The sequence below is a fragment of the Phalaenopsis equestris genome, unplaced genomic scaffold (genome assembly GCF_001263595.1).
Source record: "Phalaenopsis equestris unplaced genomic scaffold, ASM126359v1 Scaffold000436, whole genome shotgun sequence".
Classification (NCBI taxonomy): domain Eukaryota; kingdom Viridiplantae; phylum Streptophyta; class Magnoliopsida; order Asparagales; family Orchidaceae; genus Phalaenopsis; species Phalaenopsis equestris.
The window spans coordinates 1,093,881-1,116,692 of NW_018164877.1; the positions used below are offsets into that span (position 1 = coordinate 1,093,881).

Genomic DNA, 22,812 nt, shown 5'->3' on the forward strand with positions numbered 1-22,812 from the left:
AAATTCAAATTTTACAAAATTTCGACCCGCGATCGATCGTCCCAAAAAGTTTAATTGAGCATTCGACAAGTAACAATGCAGGCAATGCGAATTGCGGCGATCGGACGTATCGACTCTCCGAATTGCAAAGCTTGTGCGCGCGGGAGTGCAAATTGTGCAAAAGGCCACCCTAAGGCTCAGGAAGGTCCTATAGGGAATCCCTTTTGGGTTTCCTCATGTTGGTTTCGCCCTTCTAAGTGCTAGAAGTTGATACCATGCACGCGAAACCACAAAAGAGTACCGAAGCGGGTTGAATTTCTTGAACAAGGCGGGTCCCATTTCTAAGGTTCTAAGATAGTCGAAGGGAGATCCCTAAGGCTAGATCCTAAACTCTAAGCGGAAGACTAGACCTCACTAAAAATGAGGTCAACAAGTCAGAGCATAGATTTGCTAGTGTAAGTCTTCTTCCCAATGGCTCGAAAACGCTCCAACAAGCAATCTTTAAACTCCACCCACGAATGCATCAGATACCTTGCCTTCATATACTAAAACCACGCTAGAGCCTTTCCTTCCAAATATAATCTTGCTGTCACGAACTTCTCTTCCATAGTTAACTCATTGACCGGAAAATATCGCTTCACCCGATACATCCACCCATGTGTTTCTTCTCCTTCAAAGATCAACTTCTTTAGTTTTCTAACCTTTGCATCTTCATCCAAACTTCCCCTTCCTCCAATATTTCCCCCATGTCTAGGGTGAAACTTCTTTCTTCGGTCATAGCCATACCACACTCCAGATTATCTCCTTCGCACTTCATGCTATTTCATGCCCCTTGCCCAACCCCCTCCATTGGAAGTCTCCACTCCATCTCATCTCGGAGTCATAGGGGGCGCTCTTGGTGGTATATGATGTCCTCTTCGTTGTCCTCTCTTTCGATCTCCTTTTCTTTTTGATCTGGCCAAGGATTCTCTGATCAACCCTTGGTTAGGGTTTGCAAATTGAGCGGTCGGCATGACCTTGGAATGCATCTCCATGAGCCTCTTCATCATCTCTTGCATTTTCCTTATACTCTCGAATCCGTCTTCCATTTGGATCTTTATTGAAGAAAATTGGTCTTCTATAATGACAAACCTTTCTTTCATTCTCGATCTAATTTACAGCGCTTCTTCTTCTAGCACATCCACTTTCTTTGTTGTTATCCCTCCAAGTTCTTGCTCTGATACTAATTTGATAGAATATGAAACCACAAACAACGAACAAACAACGACAAAATTGTAATAGATAAGTGGTAAAACTCAAACAATGGCTGCTCTTATGAAAATCAAAGACAACAAGCAAGATACAATAATGATCTATTGTTGGAGAGGTAGATCGTCTCTCCACAAACCCTTGAAGTCTTTAGGAACACTACGAGAAGAGAAGGAAAACTTCAGCCAAAACATACATGAAAAACCAACCCTAGATTATTAGCCTTAATATAAACCTATCACAAACACTTCAAAATTTCCCCCTAAACTCCAAACCCATCCCCTGCCCGTGCACTCCTTTAATTTCTTTCCGGATTAAAGTCCTCGTGGGCCTCACTTGTTTGCTGGACCACCTTGCTCCTGCTCAACGCCGCTTCTCCCCTTCCTACTTAGCTGTTCGGCCCTTAGTTGGATGTGGTGGGCCGGTCGGCTGATGCCCGACTAGTCCCATCTGAACCGGTTAAATAATTGGCGTAACAAAATTTACATACACAATTTTTATGCATTTACATATCTAACTCCTAAAACTTGATTTTTATATTTACAGCTCATTGGTATTAAAACCTATGCATTAAAAGGTGTATTTCACATTTAAGGTGATAGTTATCCTTATGTGATGTCAAAGATTTTAGTGTTATATATTTAAAAATGAAAATTCAGGTGTTTGATATGTAAATATATAAGAATTGCGTGATATGTAAATACCCATTATTTATTCCATAATTATTTCTCCTCTCTTGTCCGTTAATTCATGGAGGTTGAGCACTCGAACCTGACAACCTAAGATTCTTCACTTTATTTTCAATTTTTATGCTGCACATTCCAATGCAACAATTTTATATCTTTTTTAGTCATTAGTGCCTCAAATGGTACATAAAGCAAATAACATGCTAAAGTAATTACAAAATTGCTCTTCTTTTTATCAAAAAAATGAAATTAGATTGTTGGTATCTAATTTCCAAGTTCATTAGCGTGATTCAGTGCATAGATGGCTTCAGCTATTTGATAAATGAGTGCTGCATCCTTCTGCATCGCTGACTTGGTTTCTTTATCAGAATGTCTGCTATAGATTTCTACTGCTCTGTTGACAAGGTGAAGGGTGTTGATGGGAAGGATCGTGTGGTGATCACCTTTGATGGGAAGTATCTTCCTTACAGCGAGCAGGTTGGTAATTTATGAAAAACTTGAGAACATAAGTGTTAGATGAACTATGAATTTTGCCAATGGCAATGTTTTGGGTGCTATATATGTAATTACCCAAAAAAAAAAAAAAAAATCTTGCTCCGATTCACTCATTCACTTTCTTGAGAATACGACTTGTATGAAGAAATTACCCTTTTTTTGCACGCACTATTTTTTTTGGGGCATTACATTCATACCGAATTCTTATGTATTTACACATCTAACACCTAAATTTTTATCTTTTACATTTGTGCTACCCAAATCTGTCATATCACATAAAAAAATATCAGTATTTTAATTTTCAGAAAGTAAAATACATCTTTTCATGCTTAATTATGGTGGGATGAAGGTTAGTTGTTCAATATATAAATACATAGGAATGAAGTGATATGCATGTAAATGTTCTTTTTTGTTTTTTCTGTGTGCTGTCTTGATTTCTTAAATTCATTTTGTTTGTCTCATGCAGAAATCTGAACATATGGTGTCAAGGATTGCGCCGCAGTGATGCAGCAGTAATAACATGCAGAAATTTGAACATAAGAGAGCTTTGTGTATTTCCTGCTCCTATTTCTGTTTTTGGTTTATGTTGAGAAATTTTGGGTAGAAATATTCAATTTGAAGTTTGATTTTGATGAATTTTATTGTTATTAATTTACATGTTTAACTTCTAAAATTGACTATCTATATGCACATCATTTAAAATATCATGGTAAATAAAAACAAGCATCCACTATAATTATGCGATCTTGTTGCCAGTTTCGTTGCTTTTCGTCGTTGGTCGTCATTGTTCACATGTAATTGGTCATCATGGTCTATCAGCAGTTGTTATCCATCTTCATGTGACAACTCAGACTCTCATTCATCACAATATTGTCCATATTAACTTAGACGCCTCACAATTTTATCCCATTAATGCGACTTTTTCAAGATGTCACCCATCCTCAGATTTTTCCCCGCAGGATCATGTTTAACTTTGAACTTTTTGATGAAATATCAATCATTACTCCAAAAAAAAGTCTGAATTTTTAAGAATTTAGTTTCATTCTACTTGAGGGATTTCACATTATTGTCAGTTTGTTTAACCCAGAAGTAAATGCTCCAATACCATTTGTAATACTTCAGACTCCCATCTATCTTGAGATTGTCCGCTTTGACCTAATGACCTGCATTTTTGTACATTAGTGTAGCTTTACAGAAGTTCACTCATCGTGAGAGTGCTTCTGCATGGCTTGCTTAACTATGAAGTGCAAAATGTAATTCTAATCATTGCCCCAAAACACACCTCAATGTTTGAAATATTTCATTCTACTTTTGGGGTCTTACACTTGCCTTTCATAAATTGAGATTTCGATGGCTAGTGTTGGGCGATGCTCAGGGGTTATTCAGCATTCCTCTCCAAGCTTGAATATGTTGTATGATTGTTTAATTAAATAATCAAATATGTTTGAATATTTTTTTAAATACTCGACTATTAAATGAACAAATTTGAACATTTTGTTGGTTCATTTGTTTATAATGATGAACAATATGGTTTAATGATCATGAACAAGCTCGTTAAAATATTTTATTCGTGCTTGATATTGATTTAAAATCTAATATAAATTATAAATAAAATTGTAATATAATTTAAATAAATTATAGTTAAAATCATTTTAAAATTAAGTTACTTTTTTTTTTTTTCATATTATCAACTTAAAAAGACTAATTAAAAAATCAAATTAAAAAATTAATTGGTTATCGATAAAAAAAAAATAATTAGCTAACAAAACAATTAAAAAAAATGAAATTGCAAGTATCAAATTAAGCTTATAATATTTTAAAAAATAATATAAATGATCAATAAATTAATAGATACAAAAAAATCAATATATAAATTTATAAACGTCTAAGGTGAGTTTTAAAATAAAGACTCATTTAAAAAAAAATATGAGCTTACGAAATAATATAAAAAAAAATAGTGAAATTGTAAGTTTCATATTAAGCTTATACTATTTTAAAAATAATATAAATAATCAATAAATAAATATATACAAAAAATCAGTACATAAATTTACATGCATCTAAAGTTTTTGGTCAGTTAGAAATATTACTTCTGATAGCTTCAAAAAACAAGTAGGACGGAGAACCGCAAGCTTACATTATTTCCTTAGTAGCATTTTGTAGCCATAAGAGTTTTTGAGTTGGGCCAGTGGGAGTGGCCCCCAGTGTCCCCATTTTAGCTCCGCTCATATCACATTCTACGTAATGCACGTATATTTCATTGCTTAATTTAAAGAAATTAATAATAAAGTGAGATGGAGAGCATAAAAGAAAAAAATAAAGAAGTTCAAATCAAATTAAGTTTTAATTGAGGTTTAATCAGAGATTAATTTGAGTTTAGGGAATGAAGACCAGCTAAATTATGGCCACATAATCACAAATCAAACAAAATGAAACTTTTGTTTTTCCGAGCAAGCATGAGCATAAGCAAATGCTATAAATGATACCGATTTATAGATGTGAAATACATTTTTGCTTCAGTCCAAATTTTTATGAGACGCAGAGGTGAAAGATGCTCCCTTTGAAGGTGGAGGCGGGAAAACTGAAAGTTTTAGCCAGCCTACCGCGCGGGGTTGCGCTTTTTTGCCCTCCTTCATCTCTCTTCCGCTTCTGAAGTGGGTGCGGGCTTTTGAAATTTTATCAAATTTGTATTTTGAAATTCAAAAAGTTGAAGATTTGTATGTTCAAAATCAGATGTTTGTGAGTTTTCTTTACTCAATATTTAACAGAAATATGTATCTTCTTGCTAGCTACGTGTAGGGAGACGAGCCCTAATATCCAGCGGCATCTAGTTTGGTGTGAACTTAAAGATCTTTACTCCCTCCTTCTCGCTTGGAGTGAAGGCTTGGAGGCTGACTGAGAGGGAAGTCGAAGGTCTGGAGATGGCGACTTTCGAGACCATCAACCGACTGCTCAACCCTTTCGTCCTCCATCTGAAAAAGATGGAGTTGGAACTAAACTGCCCGACCTGGTAACCCTAAAATCTTCCGTTTGAATGACTTTTTGATGTTTGTTCTGCATATGCTGTTGGAAAAATGTCCTGAAGATTTCATGAGTTCAACGCTTTGCCCTACTTTTTGTTTTTGTTTAAAAATGTTTAAAAGAAAAAAATAAAATCTTTACGGCGGAAGTGTGTTTCTTTTGATCCTGCTATCGTTTTCTTATACCTGCCGCAGCGGCTGCTATGGGCGAGCTCGCCCTTTCTTCTGATATTACAAATCGCCATTAGTTTTTGGTGATAAGCATTTTAGAACCTCTTGGATCATGGGCGATCATTGTTTTGTTCTATATGAGATTGTAGGGTGCTTATCTGCTGATATAATGATAAAATTGCTGAATTTTTCCCTGGAATGTTAATAGTCTCTTTTATATTGGTTTTAATCAAGCTTTATTTTCTTAATTTATTTTAGTAGTCATAGGTACAGATTGTATAGATGACCATTTTCTACTTTTCTTTCATGTTTTGTCTCTGATTCTTTGGGCACATCAAGTTTGCTTCTTTCCTGAGCTGCTTCAAGGAGAGAGTGCTCTTATGGAGTTGTTTTGATAACGGCAGTTAATGCCTCAGTATAATTGCTTAAGGGGACTTCTGGAGAATTTGACTTGAAGTCTCTTTGACCATTTCGGTTTTATTTCTCAATAGTTTTGGTTTCTGGTTAAGTACGAGTTTCTTCGCTAGCACTCACTTAGATGCTTATTTATGCTTAAAATCCTTGTTCAGGATTTCATCATAAACATTGATTCATAACTATTCATTCTAGGAAGATTCATATATACACCACTTTTTTCCAATGTATTTACATATCTAAAACCTATACTTCAATTTTTTACATATATGTCACCTTACCTATACATGAAAATGTCTCTTTCACTCTTAAAAAGTTAAAATCATGGTATTTTCAATGTGATATGAAAGATTTAGGTAGGATAAATGTAAACAATAAAATTTAGTTGTTAAATCTGTAAATAAATAAGAGTTGGGTGGTATTTATGTATGCGCCCATTCATTTTAATATCAGGATTTCCTCTTGATAAACGAACAATTCGCATTATCTATTACCCAAGTATGACTAAAGTGCATGCTTTAATTGGCGTGTGAAAATGTCTTTGTACTAATTGAGAGTCGATGGATTTAGGTGGATGTGATAAAGAGAAATGAATATTTTTGATAAAGGAGGGAAATTTAGTAAATTTGATGGCTTGGAATCACAGTGGCCCGAGATAAATTTAACTGGCTGTTAACTATCCTCACCAAACCGTACTTGAAACCAAACAAAGTTTCTATCTTGAAGTAAGGCCGATATAATTTGGTGTAAGCTAATGATGATAATAATGATTGGATTATGCTTGGTAGTTTGTGGAATTACTTTATCAGAGCTGTGTTCATTAATAGTTGAGAGCACCCATAATGTTTTTAATCCAAAGGTTTAAAATTAATAGGTGAGGGCCAATCACTCAAGTCCCAAGTCTTCTATCTAGGCAGTTAAATTTAAGAGTCATGATGCTAAGAACTTATTATTTCTTACATTTTATGCACTTCAATTTTTCTTGCAGCTTGAAGGTTTTGAACCTGCCGATGTTACTGCCTTGTGATCATATTTTGTGCAGGTCAGGGTTCTTTGTTATTAACAAATTGCAATTATTATTATAATTATTTTGGTATTTACTTATATAAACTTGTGTGCATGTGAAGTGATTGTAGTGAAATCTCAGCAAATGATGCATACAGTTGTCCTGATTGCAGATTACATTATGAACGAAAAGGTTCTATTCTGATCTGAATTCTGTTGAAGTTTGAGTTTTTTAGCTTATACATTCTAATGAACTACTGCAGATTTGAGACCTGCCACACATATTGACAGATTTCTCACTATTTACAAAAACATGAATTCTGCAATATCAACTTTGCAGCAAAGTTCTTCTTTTGACTTTTCTGGTACCAATAGTTGTCCTTTTAAATTCATTTTATCCCCCTTTTTTGTGAATGAAGTTCACATTATTCCCAACTTGCAGACTTGGAAGTACCGTTTACTAGAACTCCCGTTTCATGTGACAACCATGATAACAAAAAGCTTACGAATATTATTGGAGCTGAAAGTTTTGTCGATCAAGGACAACTAAGTCCTCCAACTGATAATTTTAGAGATTCTGATAGTGATAGTTGGGATAAAGAAGGGCAAATTGTAGGTTACTATTGGATTCTCATTTTTTTCAAGATTAGATCTTGCTATTGTGCAAATTTTTTTTTATTATATATTAGATTCTTGTCCTCTTGGTTTCATCTTCCAATAAGCTTAGAAGATCCGCAAATATGTCTTCTATAATACCTATAACATGAAGTACTCTATATGAACGGAAATATTTGTTTTCTCAGGGTGCAAAGAGGAAGTTTGCAGATATGTTACCAGAGGACGGGCCTACCTGTGGGACTAAGCATGCAAGGTTTAATGACTCCGTAGGGTCAATGAAAGATCAGTTGAAAAATGCCTCAATCTGTGGACATACAAACGGTACAAACAAAATGATACCATTCTTCATTTCCAATTTCTCATTAAATGTAATTCGCATGATTGTTTTGACTTGTATATATTTTATGTTTTAGTAGAATTGGATGAAGGAAATACAATTATGAAATGCGTATTCTGTGATTCCTTCAGAACTACTGAGGTGACACCATCACCGCTCTTAAAATATTCATCATTTTTGTGGTTGATTCTATCTTGATCAGCTGGGCATTATCAGTTTTTTTCTAGGAAAATTAGAATACTCATCATTCATGTAACAATTTTTTTCAGGCTTCTGGAGGAATGCTGCATTTTTTGAATGAATTACCGGTATGTGGTGATCAAATCTCACAGCCAGATGTCGTGCATGTGCATCAGAAATGCATAGATTGGTATGTGGCTTTTGGCGAGAATGCTAAAACTCTTGATTATCGATATATGTTTCCTCTTTATCCAAGAAGCATAATGGTTGTGTTGGTTGATTGTTTCTTTAACGTGCTTTGTAATGGGAGATTGTCATCTTTACCTTTCTGTGTCTAAGTATTGACATCATTCTCTGCTCTTAATTCCTATGTATTTACATATATTAAACCTAAATTTTATTTTTTTACATTCATACCACTCAATTCTTTCGTATCCCACAAAAATACCACCATTTAAACTTTGAAAATGTGAAATACACATGTTAATGCATGGGTAAGTTGGTTGTGTAAAAATTGAAGTTCAGGTTTTAGATTTTTAAATACACAAGAAATGAGTGTTATGTATGTAAATCTTCCGCCCTTTTGTTTTATCTACTCATTTAAACACTTTGCAACATGCACAAAGCACTCCTTATAAGCCATTATTGACCCTTAAACAAAACTTTTTGAGTTAATATGCACCTAGAGGCTACTCAACCAATGAAGGCGTTGTGAAAATCTTTTGTTTGTAAACCTTAATCATAGTAGAAGGGGACGAAGTCTTATGGGATCAACAAATTATATGAATAACTTTATTCTAGCCGACTATAAGTTTTGATAATTATTTTTAGGGAGTGTGTACTAACGGAGATTGAAGTTGGGTTAGATTTTCCAAGCAACAACAACAACAAGTCTTCATCTTACTAAGTGGGGTTAGCTACATGAATCCATTTTCTCCATATTGGCCTATTGAGTGTCATATTTTCATCTAATTCTAATAAATTACAATCATATTTAATACAATATGCCTAGGGCTGTAAACGAGCCGAGCTTGAGCGAGCTCAGGCTTGGCTCGTTTGAAATCGGCTCGTTCGAAATCGGCTCGTGAACAGTGTGTTTGTGTTCAACTCGATTTAAATATTAGTGTTCGTGTTCGGCTTGAAATTGGCTCGTTAAATTTAAATTGAGAAAAAAGAGATGTAAAGTGTGGGATTTGAACCTGGATCAAATCTATACAAAAAAAGGACACTAACCACATTCCCACATGAGGTGTTATGATTTAAACTTAGACATAAATATATATAATATATTATTATAAATTTGTTCGTGTTCGGTTCGTTAGGCTTAACGAATGAGCCGAACACCAGCTGCTTAACGAGCCGAACACGAGTTGTTCACGAACAACGAGCCAAATTGACAGCTCTAAATATGCCTAATACTTTTTAGGTCCTCCTCTACCTTTCTTAACATAAGTCGAATCTAAAACATCTACTTTCTTTGTCATGATTGGGTTAGATACACCAATGATAAAATTGTTATCAACACAATGCTTGGGTTTATTTTAGGTGTTTGTGAGAGAAGGGGGGGGGGGGGGGGGGGAGAGGGAGGGGGGGAGGGAGGGAGTAGAGAGAGAGAGAGAGAGAGAGAGAGAGAGAGAGAGAGAGAGAGAGAGAGAGGATCTTACCTATGACCTCAACTTTGGAGTAAGGGAAGTACCATTGGGTCACATTAGTGTAGCCCTACACGTATATAACGTGATCAATTCCTTTTGGTCGAAGTACTTCTAAAGAACGTGTCAGAGTGAGAAGCAACTTAGGAGATTAAAGAATAGATGATAGCAAAGTACCCACAGATAGTCTAGAGCTAAGGTATTAATTTGTGGATCAAAATTTTTTAAGTGGGGTAGTTTGTGAGAGCCGGACCATTTCTTTCCCACACTTCCTCAATCATCATCTTGAAGGAACTGGAGATTAAAGGGGCAATACATTGTATGAATCACTTAATTCAAGCTACATATATGCTTTGATACTACTTTTTGTGGAGTGTGATCCAATGGAAAAGTAGAGTTGGGTTCGAAGCACCAATGATAAAATTTTTTATCAACAAAAAGCTTAGGTTTACTGTGTTTGCGTGCGTGCGTGCGTGTGTGTGTGTGTGTGTGTGTGTGTGAGAGAGAGAGAGAGAGAGAGAGAGAGAGAGAGAGAGAGAGAGAGAGAGAGAGAGAGAGAGAGAGAGAGAGAGAGAGAGAGAGAGAGAGACCATGTAGCTCTGCACGCTTATAATGTCTGATTTGATATAGATGTTCATAATTGATCCATTTTATATATTATTCTCTTCTGAATAGGGCTCCTCAAGTATATTATTCTGGTGAGAAGGTTGTAAATTTGGAGACTGAAATTTCACGTGCTTCAAAGATTAAATGCTCCAGCTGTGGGTTGAAGGGCGCTGCCCTTGGTTGCTATATCAAGAGCTGTAAGAGAAGCTTCCATGTACCATGTGCTTATAATATACTAAAATGTCGTTGGGACACTGTACGCTCTCTTCTTGAAACTTCTTGTAGTTTTTATTTATTTTGGGAAATTTATATGCGCAGCACACAATTTTTATGTATTTACATATTTCACAACTAAACATTTATGTTTACATACATCATCTTGGTGCTTTAAGCCTATGGATGAAAAAGTGTATTTCACTTTTAAAAAGTATAAGTAGTGCCATTTTTGATGTGATATTAAATATTTAAGTGTTGTGTGTGCAATTATGAAAGTCTAGGTGCGAGATATGTAAATACATAAGAATTGTTAGCTATGGATGTAAATACTCACTTTTTCATTATTATTATTTTAGATATTTTATCTACTAATGCCTTTTTGTGACAGGCAAACTATCTTGTGCTCTGTCCTAATCACGCTTCAAGAAAACTGCCTTGTGACAGAACAAAGCCCAAGAATTCCAAGAGTTCTTTAGCGTAATTTTCATTTTCAAAATCTTAATTTATATTTTTATCTTTGCATTTTATTTTCTGCATGGTTTTGAATGTGACTGTGTATTCGATGTTGACTGCTCTGTATGTTACCAAATGTCAGAAAGCCTTCGGTTTCATCAGCTTGGATGTCTTCTTCTAGTGTGAGTAAGGATTGGTTGATTTGTGGATCTGATCTCTCTAAGGAGGAGAAGGTACACATTACAAATACAATGAACGCTGCAGCATTAAATAATTAATTACATTCAGTTGTTGATTAATTGCCCCTTCTTGACAATTTCCTTTGCATTTTCTTTCTTATTGAAACCTATTTCTCTCCTCCTATGAAGCTTATATTCTTTTTGTAAATAATTTTATAGGCTGCAATAATGATTATATTATTATTAGAGTACTGATTGTTACACTTTCTTTCGGGGATTTGCATATATGCTACCCAAAACAATATATTTTGCAAATCTAACATCCTAATTTCTAATTTTACTTAACTAATGCCTTAAAAACTTTAATACATCAAAAGTGCCACCTGAATCATCTGCTCATTTTTTTGATCTCTTAGGTTGCTTCTCATTTTCCTGGTCTTTTTGGCTTATTATTTAAGGTAATTATGGAGGAGTTTACGAAGCTGAGTGGTGTGCCTGTAACTTATCAATGGAAGCAGAACGTGACCCATGTCGTTGCTGCTACTAAGGATGATGGAGCCTGCATTAGAACAATGAAGTTTCTCATGGCGATTCTGAATGGAATGTGGGTTCTAAATGTGGGTTGTAAGTATGCTTTATCACCATTGTTTGAAATTAGTGGTGTTTACATACATACCACCACCCTATTCTTATATATTTGCATATCTAATACCTGAACTTTCATGTTGTACATACATATAACCTCAAAAGTACCACTATTTGAACTTTTAACTAGTGAAATGCACCTTTTCATGGGTAAAGTGGCATATATATAAAAAAATTAAAGTTTACATGTTAGATATTTAAATACATAAGAATTGAGTGGTATGTATGTAAATCTTCTATTGGAATTATTATTTGATGTTAACATGATACGCCATTAACAAATTTCCAACCTCTTTCATGAATCTCAAGACATGACATGAATTTCAATGCACCTTTTTGAGCATTCTCAAATTGACTGGTTTTACAAGATGAATTCAATGATACCAAAATTGGTTCAATCTCAGTCAAATCAAGTCCCGATCAAGACATTAAACCGCTTTTGGAAGTTTTCCGGATACATTTGGAAGGTCAAACAGATGTCAAATTTAGCAAGTTCATAGTCGAATCAAATATCTCAGCGAGACAAATCCAACAAACCAAAGATCGCTTAATTCTAGCATCGCTAAGATACTCAAACGTTCATCAAATGCCGCCTGATAAAAGGAAGCCCTCTGAGTCGTCCGATCAATATGATTCATATTTCTGTATTAATTGTACTTAGAACTTTATAAATAAAGCCTCACCTCTCTCATTCGGAGGAAGGAGAGCTTGAGGAAAATACGAGAAGGGCAGCCTCATCTCTTGTTTCCTAGTGGCACACCCATTACCGGTAGGGTTCTCTCTCAAAGATGATTTGCCCTATGAACAAAAATTAAAGCTAGAGGATCCTCAAGTTCAACGTTGAGAAATGTACTTCGATGGAGCTTTGTATGGCTACAAAGAGAGAAATACAAAATTGCACACAGTAAAATAGAAGATGGGCTGATCTTCATCACTTCAGAACAAGCAATGTGTCCTTCTCTTACCATCTGACTGAGCTGTGTACAAATAACAATGCTGAATATGAAGCGCTCATAACTGGGCTTGAACTCACAATTTTGATGGGGATCAAGGATATCAACGTTTATGATGATTCTCAGTTAATTATAAATCAAATTGCTGGAAGGTACAAAGTTCTGAAGCTAAAGCTCGAGCAACACTGCTAAACGGTGAGGTTGTTGGAATAAATTCCAAACGTTACACTTTTTGTAGACACATTTGCAAAGCTTGCGACGAGTTAACATGACCAAAAGTGGACCACATTTTGATCTTAGTGCAAGGACGACAAATTCTCTCACATTGACAACCTTCACGAAATCGGTTTTGATATGATAGTAGCAACTACCGAAGGATAGACTAACGATAGCCTTTTATTGAATATTTGCAAACTGAGAAATTGCGAAAAAATAAATCCACAACAAATTAGATCAAGAAGCGCGCATTGTCTTACACCTTGGTATATAATGTTCTCTATCACAGGTTTTTCGATCATATGTGGTTGCGATGTTGAGCAAAATTGAAGCTCAAAACATTGTTAATGAAGTTCACTCAAGTTTTTGTGATGCACATCAATTGGGGCCTAAAATGACTTGGATATTATTGGCCGATAATGATGACATATTGGTTGGACATTATCAAAAGGTGTCACCAATGTCAGGTGCATTGAGTGGTCTTGCACCAAACTCCAAACGTGCTACACCCGACAATTGTGACGTGATCGTTTGAGTGTTGGGGCACATATATAGTGGGTCACATAGATCTTCTATCCTCCAAAGATCACTGATTTATTCTGGCTGCTCCAGATTACTTCTCGAAAGAAACTATACCACTCAGAGAGGTCAAATGAACCACGTCTTACAGTTCTTCAAGAACCATATCGTCTTTAGGTTTTTAGAGTTTCAGGAAGGATAATCTTAAACAATGGTACAACCTTCAGAAACACAAAAATATACAAGTTTGTCTAGACATGTGATAGCTTGGAGATATTCGACAATTTATTACCCTATGGCCAATGACCTAGCTGAAGCCTTTAATAAGACTTTGGTGCATATTCTGAAAAAGACTCTAACTGACAACACAAGACAATGACACGAGTAGCTGCCATATTTGTGGGCCTACCATACAACGCACAGAATGCCGATACAATCAACGTTGTTTACTCTTGTGTATGAGTATGAAGCCTTATTTCTACTCCGAGGTTGTTTGTCTAGTTACGACGTAAACTCTCATCTTTAGTTTTTTGCATGATCGTATGTCGTGCAATATAAGTTAGTATTATAATAAACCATCTGAATAAAATACTAAATTTTTCTTTAAAAACATTAAATGCCAAACAATAATATAATATGAAATATTACTGAGATTTTCTCGGTATATTCAAATATCCTTTATTATCTCTTTTTTTAACATCTTTTAATAACTGTTCAATTTTTTAGTATTTTCTATTTGGAAATCCGATGTCTAATCATGGAGTCTAAAATACAGTTAAGTAATTTCTTGGGAACAAAATCACAGTTAAGTAATTTCGATAGTTTAAATTGTAATTAACTATAAGAGTTTGTTATGCCTAAGAGGCAAAACTCTGTTATGTCTCTATAAGTCGAGCTCAAGGGGAAAGCCTTGATGGAAAGATACGGTACCCCTGCAAGCCAAACTCAATGAGAAGCTACCGTGCCCGTGGAAGTCAAGTCCAAGAGGTAAGTTTTGATGAGAAACTACAATCCCCTATAGTTAATTACTGGATTTATATTAAATATGAGAAATAATTTGTTTAGTTTAATCGCAGACCAGTTCAAATATCCAATATTTTTTTGTAAAAATAATTGAACATATCGCAAAGTTATATTTCTGCCTTTCGAGATAGTATATCATTTTTTATGTCGCGCTTTATTATTTGAACAACCAAATCTTCGAATCTGTATGGCATTCAAAGGCCCTGTGTCGAAGAAAATGAGGGAGGACAAAAAATGAAAAATATAACAAAGCTCGACAGAGCATAAGAGAGAAAACTCGATGGAGAGCTGCCATGCCTCTAGAAGTTGAGCTAATTAAGCAAAACTAGATGGAAAGATACATTACTCCTGTAAGTCAAGCCCAAGAGTAAGACTCAATGAGAAACTACCGTGCCTCTGGAAGTCAAGTTGAAGAGGCATGACTCGATGACAAGATCCGATATCTCTACAAGTCGAGCTCAGAAGAAAAGACTCGATGAGAAGCGATCATCCTCCTGGAAGAGGAGTCTAAGAAGTAAGTTTTGATGAGAAGCAAGATTATATATGAGAAACGACTTCTTTTGCAGTGCAACATGAAAGATCTCATTGCTTGCACGATACACAAGGCGATGACAACTTTCTTTTATACCGTAATGCGAAAGAAAATTCTTGTTGATTGCCTTGTACGTAGGATAGAAATGACTTTCTACTGCACCGCAACATGAAAGATTCCGTTACATGCCTGTTACACAAATTGGGGACAATTTTCTCCTAGATCGCAACGCCAAAGAAGACCCCGTTACTCGCTTGTTATGTAGGAAGAGAATGACTTTCTTCTGCATCACAATATGAATGATCTCGTTGCTCTTCTGCTACGCAAAACTAAAATGACTTTCTCTTATACCACAGCGTGAAAGAAGATACCATCATTATGTGGACGACTTTCTCCTGCACTGTAACACAAAAGATTTCATTGTTCGTTTGTTGCGCAGGGCGAAGAAACTTTTTTCTTGCACTGCAACACGAAAGAGCATCTTGTTGCTTGTTTGCTACGCAAAGCAGAGACAATTTTCTCCTGTACTGCAACAAAAAAGATCCCGTTGTTCGTCTGTTACACAGCGGAGATAACTTTATCTTGCAATGCAACACGAAAGAATGTCCTGTTGTTCGTATGCTACATAAAACGGGGATGATTTTTTCTTGCATCATAAGACAAAATATCTCATTGTTCGTCTGCTAAGCATGAAAAAGATGACTTCTTCTCAACTGCAATGCGAAGGAAGATCCCGTTGTTTGTCTACTATGCAGAATATAGATGAATTTCTTCTTCGGTGACGCTGATTGGCCATCTACGAATAGAGGAACTCCACTCTCCGCTCTCTCTTTTTCTCCTTTTTCTTGTGAATTTTTCTTTCATTCACAGCCTCTATTTATTGGTTTAAAAAGAAGCCTAGCATTAAAAGCAATTTAATTAAAAAAAAAGAGAGATGACTGCAAATCTTTCCATATTCCCACTCTTTTAACTTTATGAATTTCCAAAAAAAAAAATCACAACAATAAAAAAAATAGGAATCCGCCTAAATTATTTCATGTTTCGAATTCCCACTCCATTTCCAATTCCCTACCACCGTTTGTTTTGTTTCACGATTCACTTAATGATTGTTGCACATATATTTAGGACGTTTACATGCATACCACATTAATTAAATGGCATAAAAACTTAATTCACATGAATGTTTTGGGAAGACTACACACATATCACCTAATTATTATCTGGAAGGCCAGTGCCAAAACTCAAAACAGTGCTCTATGAAAATAACATGATGATGTTGAGCGGTTTGTCTCTCTCCGATTAAGAATACTACGAATGACACTATATTAGTACGAATGCGATGATCTGCATTTTTGAAGCTTCTTCAACTACCCTTGACCACGTTTCAATCGACATAAATCTTCCAACTTCCCCCGCCTATGTCTTTTCATTTCTATAGCACGATTGAACAATCACAAGGAAGTAGACAGATTGTGACATGCAAGAGCTTCATGCCATTTTTTATTGAAAACAACGATCTAGATCGTGTCATAAAGGTGTTATACGTTGCTTATGTAGGAAAGTGAATGTATTGCCTCATACAAGAGTTCCACACCCTTCTTGATCGGAAATAGATATCAAGATCGCAATGTAAAGGAGTTTCATGCAACTCGTGCGGCCAGGAACACAATGTTATTCAGATTTTGAGTGTTTTATAAATCAACAATGATGATAGGAGTTCCAAAAAATTCCACCTCATCAATTGGTTCTAATCATTTCGAAACTACATTTACTTGCCCCACACCCATATTGGCTAATTATTATCTCTAAAACTTGTCATCATATTTCATTGCGATAAAACTCAACCTGCACAATTATGTTAAGTGGGCTTAATCCATAAAATTGGCGAAATTTTAAAACCTACTGCTTGTGATCTAAATTTGAAAAAGTTGTTCAATAATTCTTTGGTTATGGCTTTGCTCTTCTACTCCATGAAACCCACCATAAGAAAGCCACATCTATTCTTCTCACAGGTCGAGATATTTAGTAGGCTATTTGTGATCTCTCTTTAGGATGAAGAATTTTTTCGCAAAATTTTAAGTTGAAACTCAATTTTGAAATCTAAAAAAAATAACCCTGTTGTTACTATGTATTGCAATGAGTTGGTAATATTGTGATAAGAGTTTGATCAATGTTATGATGATATTCAGGAGAATTCAAATGAGTATGCTTATCACAAAAAAAAATTGAGAGCAAAGCAGTCGAGTCTAAATGTACTTAGCTGGCCTTAATCAGAGTTTAGATGAAGTTTGATGTTAAATCCTCAGTAGAAAACCTCCTCCCTCTATTTGAGAAGTCTTTTCTGAAATTGGACGTGAAAAATTCAGAAGGAAAATTATGTTGTATAACATCAAATCGTCTGATAATATTGATAGGAGATCTCAACTCTTGTATCAAAAGGGATGTTGATATTGCCAAAGAAAAGAGAAAATATAATGGTGCGAGTATTAAAAAAATTATGGCACATGAGGAGGTATGTTGGAAGCTTCTTGGAAAACTAACAAATTGGAAACCAAAATTCAAGCATGAAGGTTGAGCTTATCAGGATTGTGAAGAAACTTGGGAGTTGTTTGCTAACTCTAATACAACCCCTATTATCAGGAGCAATTAAAATACTTACAAAAATTATTTCAATTTTTGACTCCATCATGTTCTTTAATATAAAACGATAACTCTTTAGATAATGCATTGCCAGATGTTATTCCTAATTTTTCTAATCCTTGGATAATTGACTCACATGCAATTGATCATATGACGGTTCAAAATTATTTTTATTCTTATAGATCTCATGTAGACAACAAAAATGTCAAGATTGCTCATGGTTCTTCTTTAATAATTGTTGGAATAAGAACCATCCAATTCTCTTCCTGATGCTCTCAATATTCCTAATCTATCATGTAATTTATTATTCATTAGTGAAATTACTCATAATCGTCAATGCCAAATAAATTTTTATCTTTCTTGTTGTGAGTTTCAAGAATTAAATACTGGGAGGATGATTGATAGTGTAAAAAAAGAAGACGAACTCTATTATTTTAAAGATGAACTTGCCTCAATTAGACAATGTCAAAATTTTGGTTTTAATTTTGTTTCCTTTTCCAAAGACAATGAAATTATATTATGACATTAGAGGTTAGATCATCCTAGTTTTCATTATCTAAAATACTTATTTCCAAAATTATTTTAGAATAAAAATGCCATTGTTTCAATGTGTAATGTTAAACATCACCGCGTATCATTTTCTCCACAAATATGCAAACTTAACATTTATTTTAATTTACAATGATATCCGTGGACATTGTAAAATCTTTGCCCACTTTAGGAAAAACTGGTTTGTGAATTTCAGTGATAACCAAACTAGATTAAGTTTGGTTTATTTAATGAAGGAAAATTTTCAATTAGAAACTATTCTTAAAATTTTTTTATACCATGGTACAAACTTAATTTCAAACAACCTTTCAAATACTATGGAGTGGTTATGATCAAGAGTATTTAAAGTACTTTGGGTCAATTCTTTTTTAAAAAATAAATAATTCATCGAAACTTTTATATTGACACTCAGTAAAATGGGTTGGCTGAAAATTAAACAATCTCTTATTGGAGGTAGCTTGAGCTTTGTTATTTACCAATCAGGTACCCGAATATTTTTTGTGGTAAAGCTGTTCTCACTGTTACATTTTTTATAAATAAGACATTCAATAAAACTTTAAACTTTGAAACATATTTTGTTATTTTTTAGATTTTTTTTTTTTTCAAAAAATCGCAGGTTCAGCTTCCTTTCCTTTAAAGGTATTTGGGTGTATTACTTTCATTCACACTCATAATCAAGGAAAACTTGAATTTCAATCTAAAAAATATGTTTGTTGGTTATGTTCCCAGAAAGGGTGTAAATGTTTTAATCCCAATTTGAAGAAAAATGTTTGTTGTTATGGACATAACTTTTTCTAAATTGCAGACTTTTTTCCATTTCATCTTAAGGAAAGAACAAAAAAAAAAAAATGTGTTTATCAAATTTTAGGATTTTTTTTCTTAAACTGAAGACTCAAAATAGTAGGTCATCAATCTTGATTGTTCAACCTTAAAATCCAAATAATTTTATATTAGAATAGAATGTTTGTCGATTTTTTTAGATATTGAAGTTTCTATAGTGTTATTTCTTGATGTTCATGACAATGAAGGAACATGAAAAACAATGAAAATAGTGGTATTGTTTGATTCTACTAACGACAAAGGACAACTCCAAAGAATGAGTCTTTAAATTATTTGCACCGGTCAGAATTCACAAACCCATGTAACATTCTTAGAATTTCCTTTCTCCCATGTTTAGTCCCTCTCACCATCAAATTTTGAGCCTAGTATAAATTCTAAGTATACTATGTCTAGCACTCAACATCCATTGCCCCATCACACGTCATGATCACCACTCACCCGCCTTCTATGGATTTATCTCACAATTGTTGTGTATGGAGTTCATTAAAATTGTGTAGAATGCTCTAAAAATCCCTAAGTGGAAGGAGGCTGTTTTCAAGGAGATAAAAACTCTTGAAAAAAATGGAACATTAGAAGTGATTGATCTACTCAGAGGAAAGATAGCTATTGGATACAAATGCGTGTTTACAATCAAGTACTATCCTGATGGTTCTTTAGAATGGCACAATGTTAGAATTGTTGTTAAAGGATTTCCTCATGCATATGTCATTGATTATCTCAAGACATTTGCTCCAGTTACAAAATTAAACTCGATAAGGGCACTTCTGTCACTTGCAACTAATCTTGGCTGACCCTTACAACAGTTGGATATGAGGAATTCCTAAATTGAACTTGGAGGAAGAAGTGTATATGAATACATCTCCGAGATTTAACGAGAAGTTTGGCACAAAGGTGTGCAGACTAAAAAAAATCCTTATAAAGGTTGAAGCAATCACTTAGAGCGTGGTTTGAGAAATTTAGACTTTTTTTTAAAATGTTAGGGATACACTCAAGGGCAAGAAGATCATACAAAATTGATTATTTTTTGCATTTGTGCTGCCTGAATTTTTTATATGACGTAATAAATAGCATTATTATAACGTTTGAAAAGTGAAACACCTTTTCTTGGCATAGATAAGGTGTCATATATATTAAAAATAAAAGTTTGGTGTTTGATATGTAAATACGTAGGAATTGAGTGGTATGCATGTCAATCTACCTAATTTCAGCTTTGCTGCTCTTTGCAGGGATTAAAGCATGCCTGGAAGCTGAGCGCCTTGTTCCAGAAGAGAATTATGAGATCACTCATGATATTCATGGCTGCTATGATGGTCCTAAAAGTGGAAGGATTCGAGCTATGCAGCAGGTCTCTCTCTCTCTCTCTCTTCCAAACTTACAATACAATCATGTCATTAAACACCCAATTCTTATATATTTACATATCTATCATTTAAATTTTGTCTTTTACATATATGCCATTTCAACTTTTAAAAAGTAAAATACACATTTTCATGCATATGTAAGGTAGTAGGCTCCTGAAAATTGAAGTTCTGTTCTGTAAATGTTCCTTCTTTATTCCTTCTGCCAGCAGTCTCCAAAGCTGTTCAACAGATTAGCTTTCCACTTCACCGGCTTCACGGAACCTTCCTACAAATCAAATCTGGAAAGACTGGCAACCGAAGCTGGAAGCAAGGTTTTAAGCGCGTTAGAGTTGCAGAACTGGAGCTCCTCAGCTGCTGGAGTACAGACTGAAAACAAAATAATTGTTTATTCTGTTGAGTCTTCAATGGATGTGGATCCCCTGAAAATGGACAGAGTATTACAGGAGAGGCTGGAAGTTGCTGAAGCATTAGCTGTGAAGGCAGCAGGAACTGTAGTTCGCCATACATTGTTCCTTAATGCTATTGCTGCTGATGATGTGCAGATGTTGTATGAAATATTGTGATGGAACTCTAGGGGTGGATTTGTAAAATTTTCTTCGCTATTTTGAATGGATCTCGTTTGAACTATTATATATATATATATATATATATATATATTTTGGGTAAGTCGATCTTTCTGTCATTCTCTTAGCTTGGTTAGTCTTCCAATTTGAATAATTGGGCATCTTCTTCTAATGTTGGTGTTCCTTCTTTTGCTATGCTTGTTTTTTTTTTTTGGCTTGTTTGATATTCTCAGGATTTATGTTGACTAGGGCTTTCAAAAAAGTTCGTTGTTCTCGAATAGTTAGTGTTTGGTTCAAGAGGGAGTTTGTGTTCGATTCGTTCGATAAATAAACAAGACGAACAAGAATTTTTTTCGTTCGGTTTGTTAAACGATTCAAACACGAACAGTGATGTTTGTTCGTGTTCGATTCATTATTATTCAAAATATAAAATAATTTAAAATAGTTATATATAAAAAATTTAGGATATTTTAAAAATAATTATTTATTATAAAATTTTTCATATTTTAAATAATTAAATCTTATAAATTATAATATATAATAAATTATTAATAGCAATAATAATATATTAGTATTAGTTAGATTACTATAAATATTATAATATTTTAGCAACTTAAATATGCAAACAAATTTTAATATTTTAGAACAATTTGAACATTTCGAACAAATCAAACAATCTGAATAATTCAAACAATTTGAACCATTTAGATAATTCGAACTTATTTCGAACAAATTGAACCAAACGCAAACAAAATTTTTAACGAACAATTTCAAACATGAGTCTATTTCAAATACAATTAATTTCAAATGAACCAAACACAAATACGAGCTCGGTTCGTTTACGCACCTAAATTATTGACTCATTCTTGATGTACAATTATCGATTGTAAATTTCTCCCATTAGTCTAGCGCTCAACCTTATTTATATTTTTGGCAGAACTTCTAGTCTTAACCAAATTTCATTTAGAATCTCTTTAACAGAGTCTTATTCTAATTTTTTTTTTTTTTCTAATGAGTAGTTCTTTGTAAGAAAAAAAAGACCGTTAAGGCTCAACTTTCCTAAAATTAAATAAAAAAAGACCATTTCAATTAAAATAATCATTCAGATTTAGTCTCTTATTTTCAATATATTATTGTTTTTTTAATAAGATATTTTATAATATTTTAAGGCATTTATGTACATACCACTCAATTTTTATATATTTACATATCCAACCCCTAATTTATTTCTTCTTACTCTTACATTTATATTACCCTAACTTTCATATCATATACTATACATTTATATATATATATATATATATATATATATGTCATAAATATTCTTAACTATAGTTGATTCATTCAATCTCTCGCTTCCCTTTTTATTTTTGGAAAGATTCCCTTGAGTTAATTCAGATGGCATCGGCTAGAAGCTCTGAAAGCAGACAGCTGGTTGTAAATTTAAAACACTTGTTATCTGTAATATACATTCGCATCATTTAAACAGGGGACCCAAACAGGGCTTTTGTAACGGTCGAATTTATTCTTTCTATGCCGAGAAGATAGCTCACCTTCTTCTTCCTCTAACGGTTCTATCTCCGCTTGGAGTTTTCTTCAAGAACCAGCAGCTGTTTCTTAAATTCATAGCTCCCAATCCCCATCTTCCTTCCCAGAGAGAGCAAGCCGCGAAGAAAGAAAAGGCGGTGAGGAGGCCGCTCCTCACCCACATCGAT

The 22,812-nt window shown here is 34.3% G+C and overlaps 2 protein-coding genes across 8 annotated transcripts in view; both read left to right on the forward strand.

Annotated features, from left to right (window-relative positions):
• The window catches only part of LOC110027714 (cyanate hydratase), a 25,938-nt gene extending 22,914 nt beyond the window's left edge, over window positions 1–3,024 (forward strand). Inside the window, exons 3-4 of the mRNA XM_020729244.1 lie at window positions 2,282–2,390; window positions 2,875–3,024. Of these exons, the coding sequence (XP_020584903.1) occupies window positions 2,282–2,390; window positions 2,875–2,913 (148 nt within the window). The 3' untranslated portion in view covers window positions 2,914–3,024. The remainder of the gene's footprint in view (window positions 1–2,281; window positions 2,391–2,874) is intronic.
• A 1,883-nt stretch (window positions 3,025–4,907) lies between these two features.
• Window positions 4,908–21,169, forward strand: LOC110027718 (BRCA1-associated RING domain protein 1). 7 transcript variants are annotated; one of them, XM_020729253.1, is made up of 15 exons: window positions 4,908–5,066; window positions 5,208–5,418; window positions 7,002–7,055; window positions 7,141–7,211; window positions 7,282–7,383; window positions 7,461–7,630; window positions 7,822–7,957; window positions 8,050–8,114; window positions 8,243–8,343; window positions 10,478–10,664; window positions 11,013–11,101; window positions 11,220–11,310; window positions 11,715–11,873; window positions 20,400–20,518; window positions 20,741–20,851. In XM_020729253.1, exons 2-15 carry the CDS (start codon window positions 5,330–5,332, stop codon window positions 20,766–20,768), a joined length of 1,461 nt encoding a protein of 486 aa, XP_020584912.1. In that variant the 5' UTR covers window positions 4,908–5,066; window positions 5,208–5,329; the 3' UTR covers window positions 20,769–20,851. The 7 variants fall into 7 exon arrangements, with proteins under 7 accessions (XP_020584912.1, XP_020584913.1, XP_020584907.1 ...); XM_020729254.1 differs by having other exon boundaries at window positions 20,744–20,851; XM_020729248.1 differs by having other exon boundaries at window positions 4,910–5,066; window positions 5,198–5,418; window positions 11,715–11,880; window positions 20,741–21,169.
• Window positions 21,170–22,812: the final 1,643 nt, after the last annotated feature.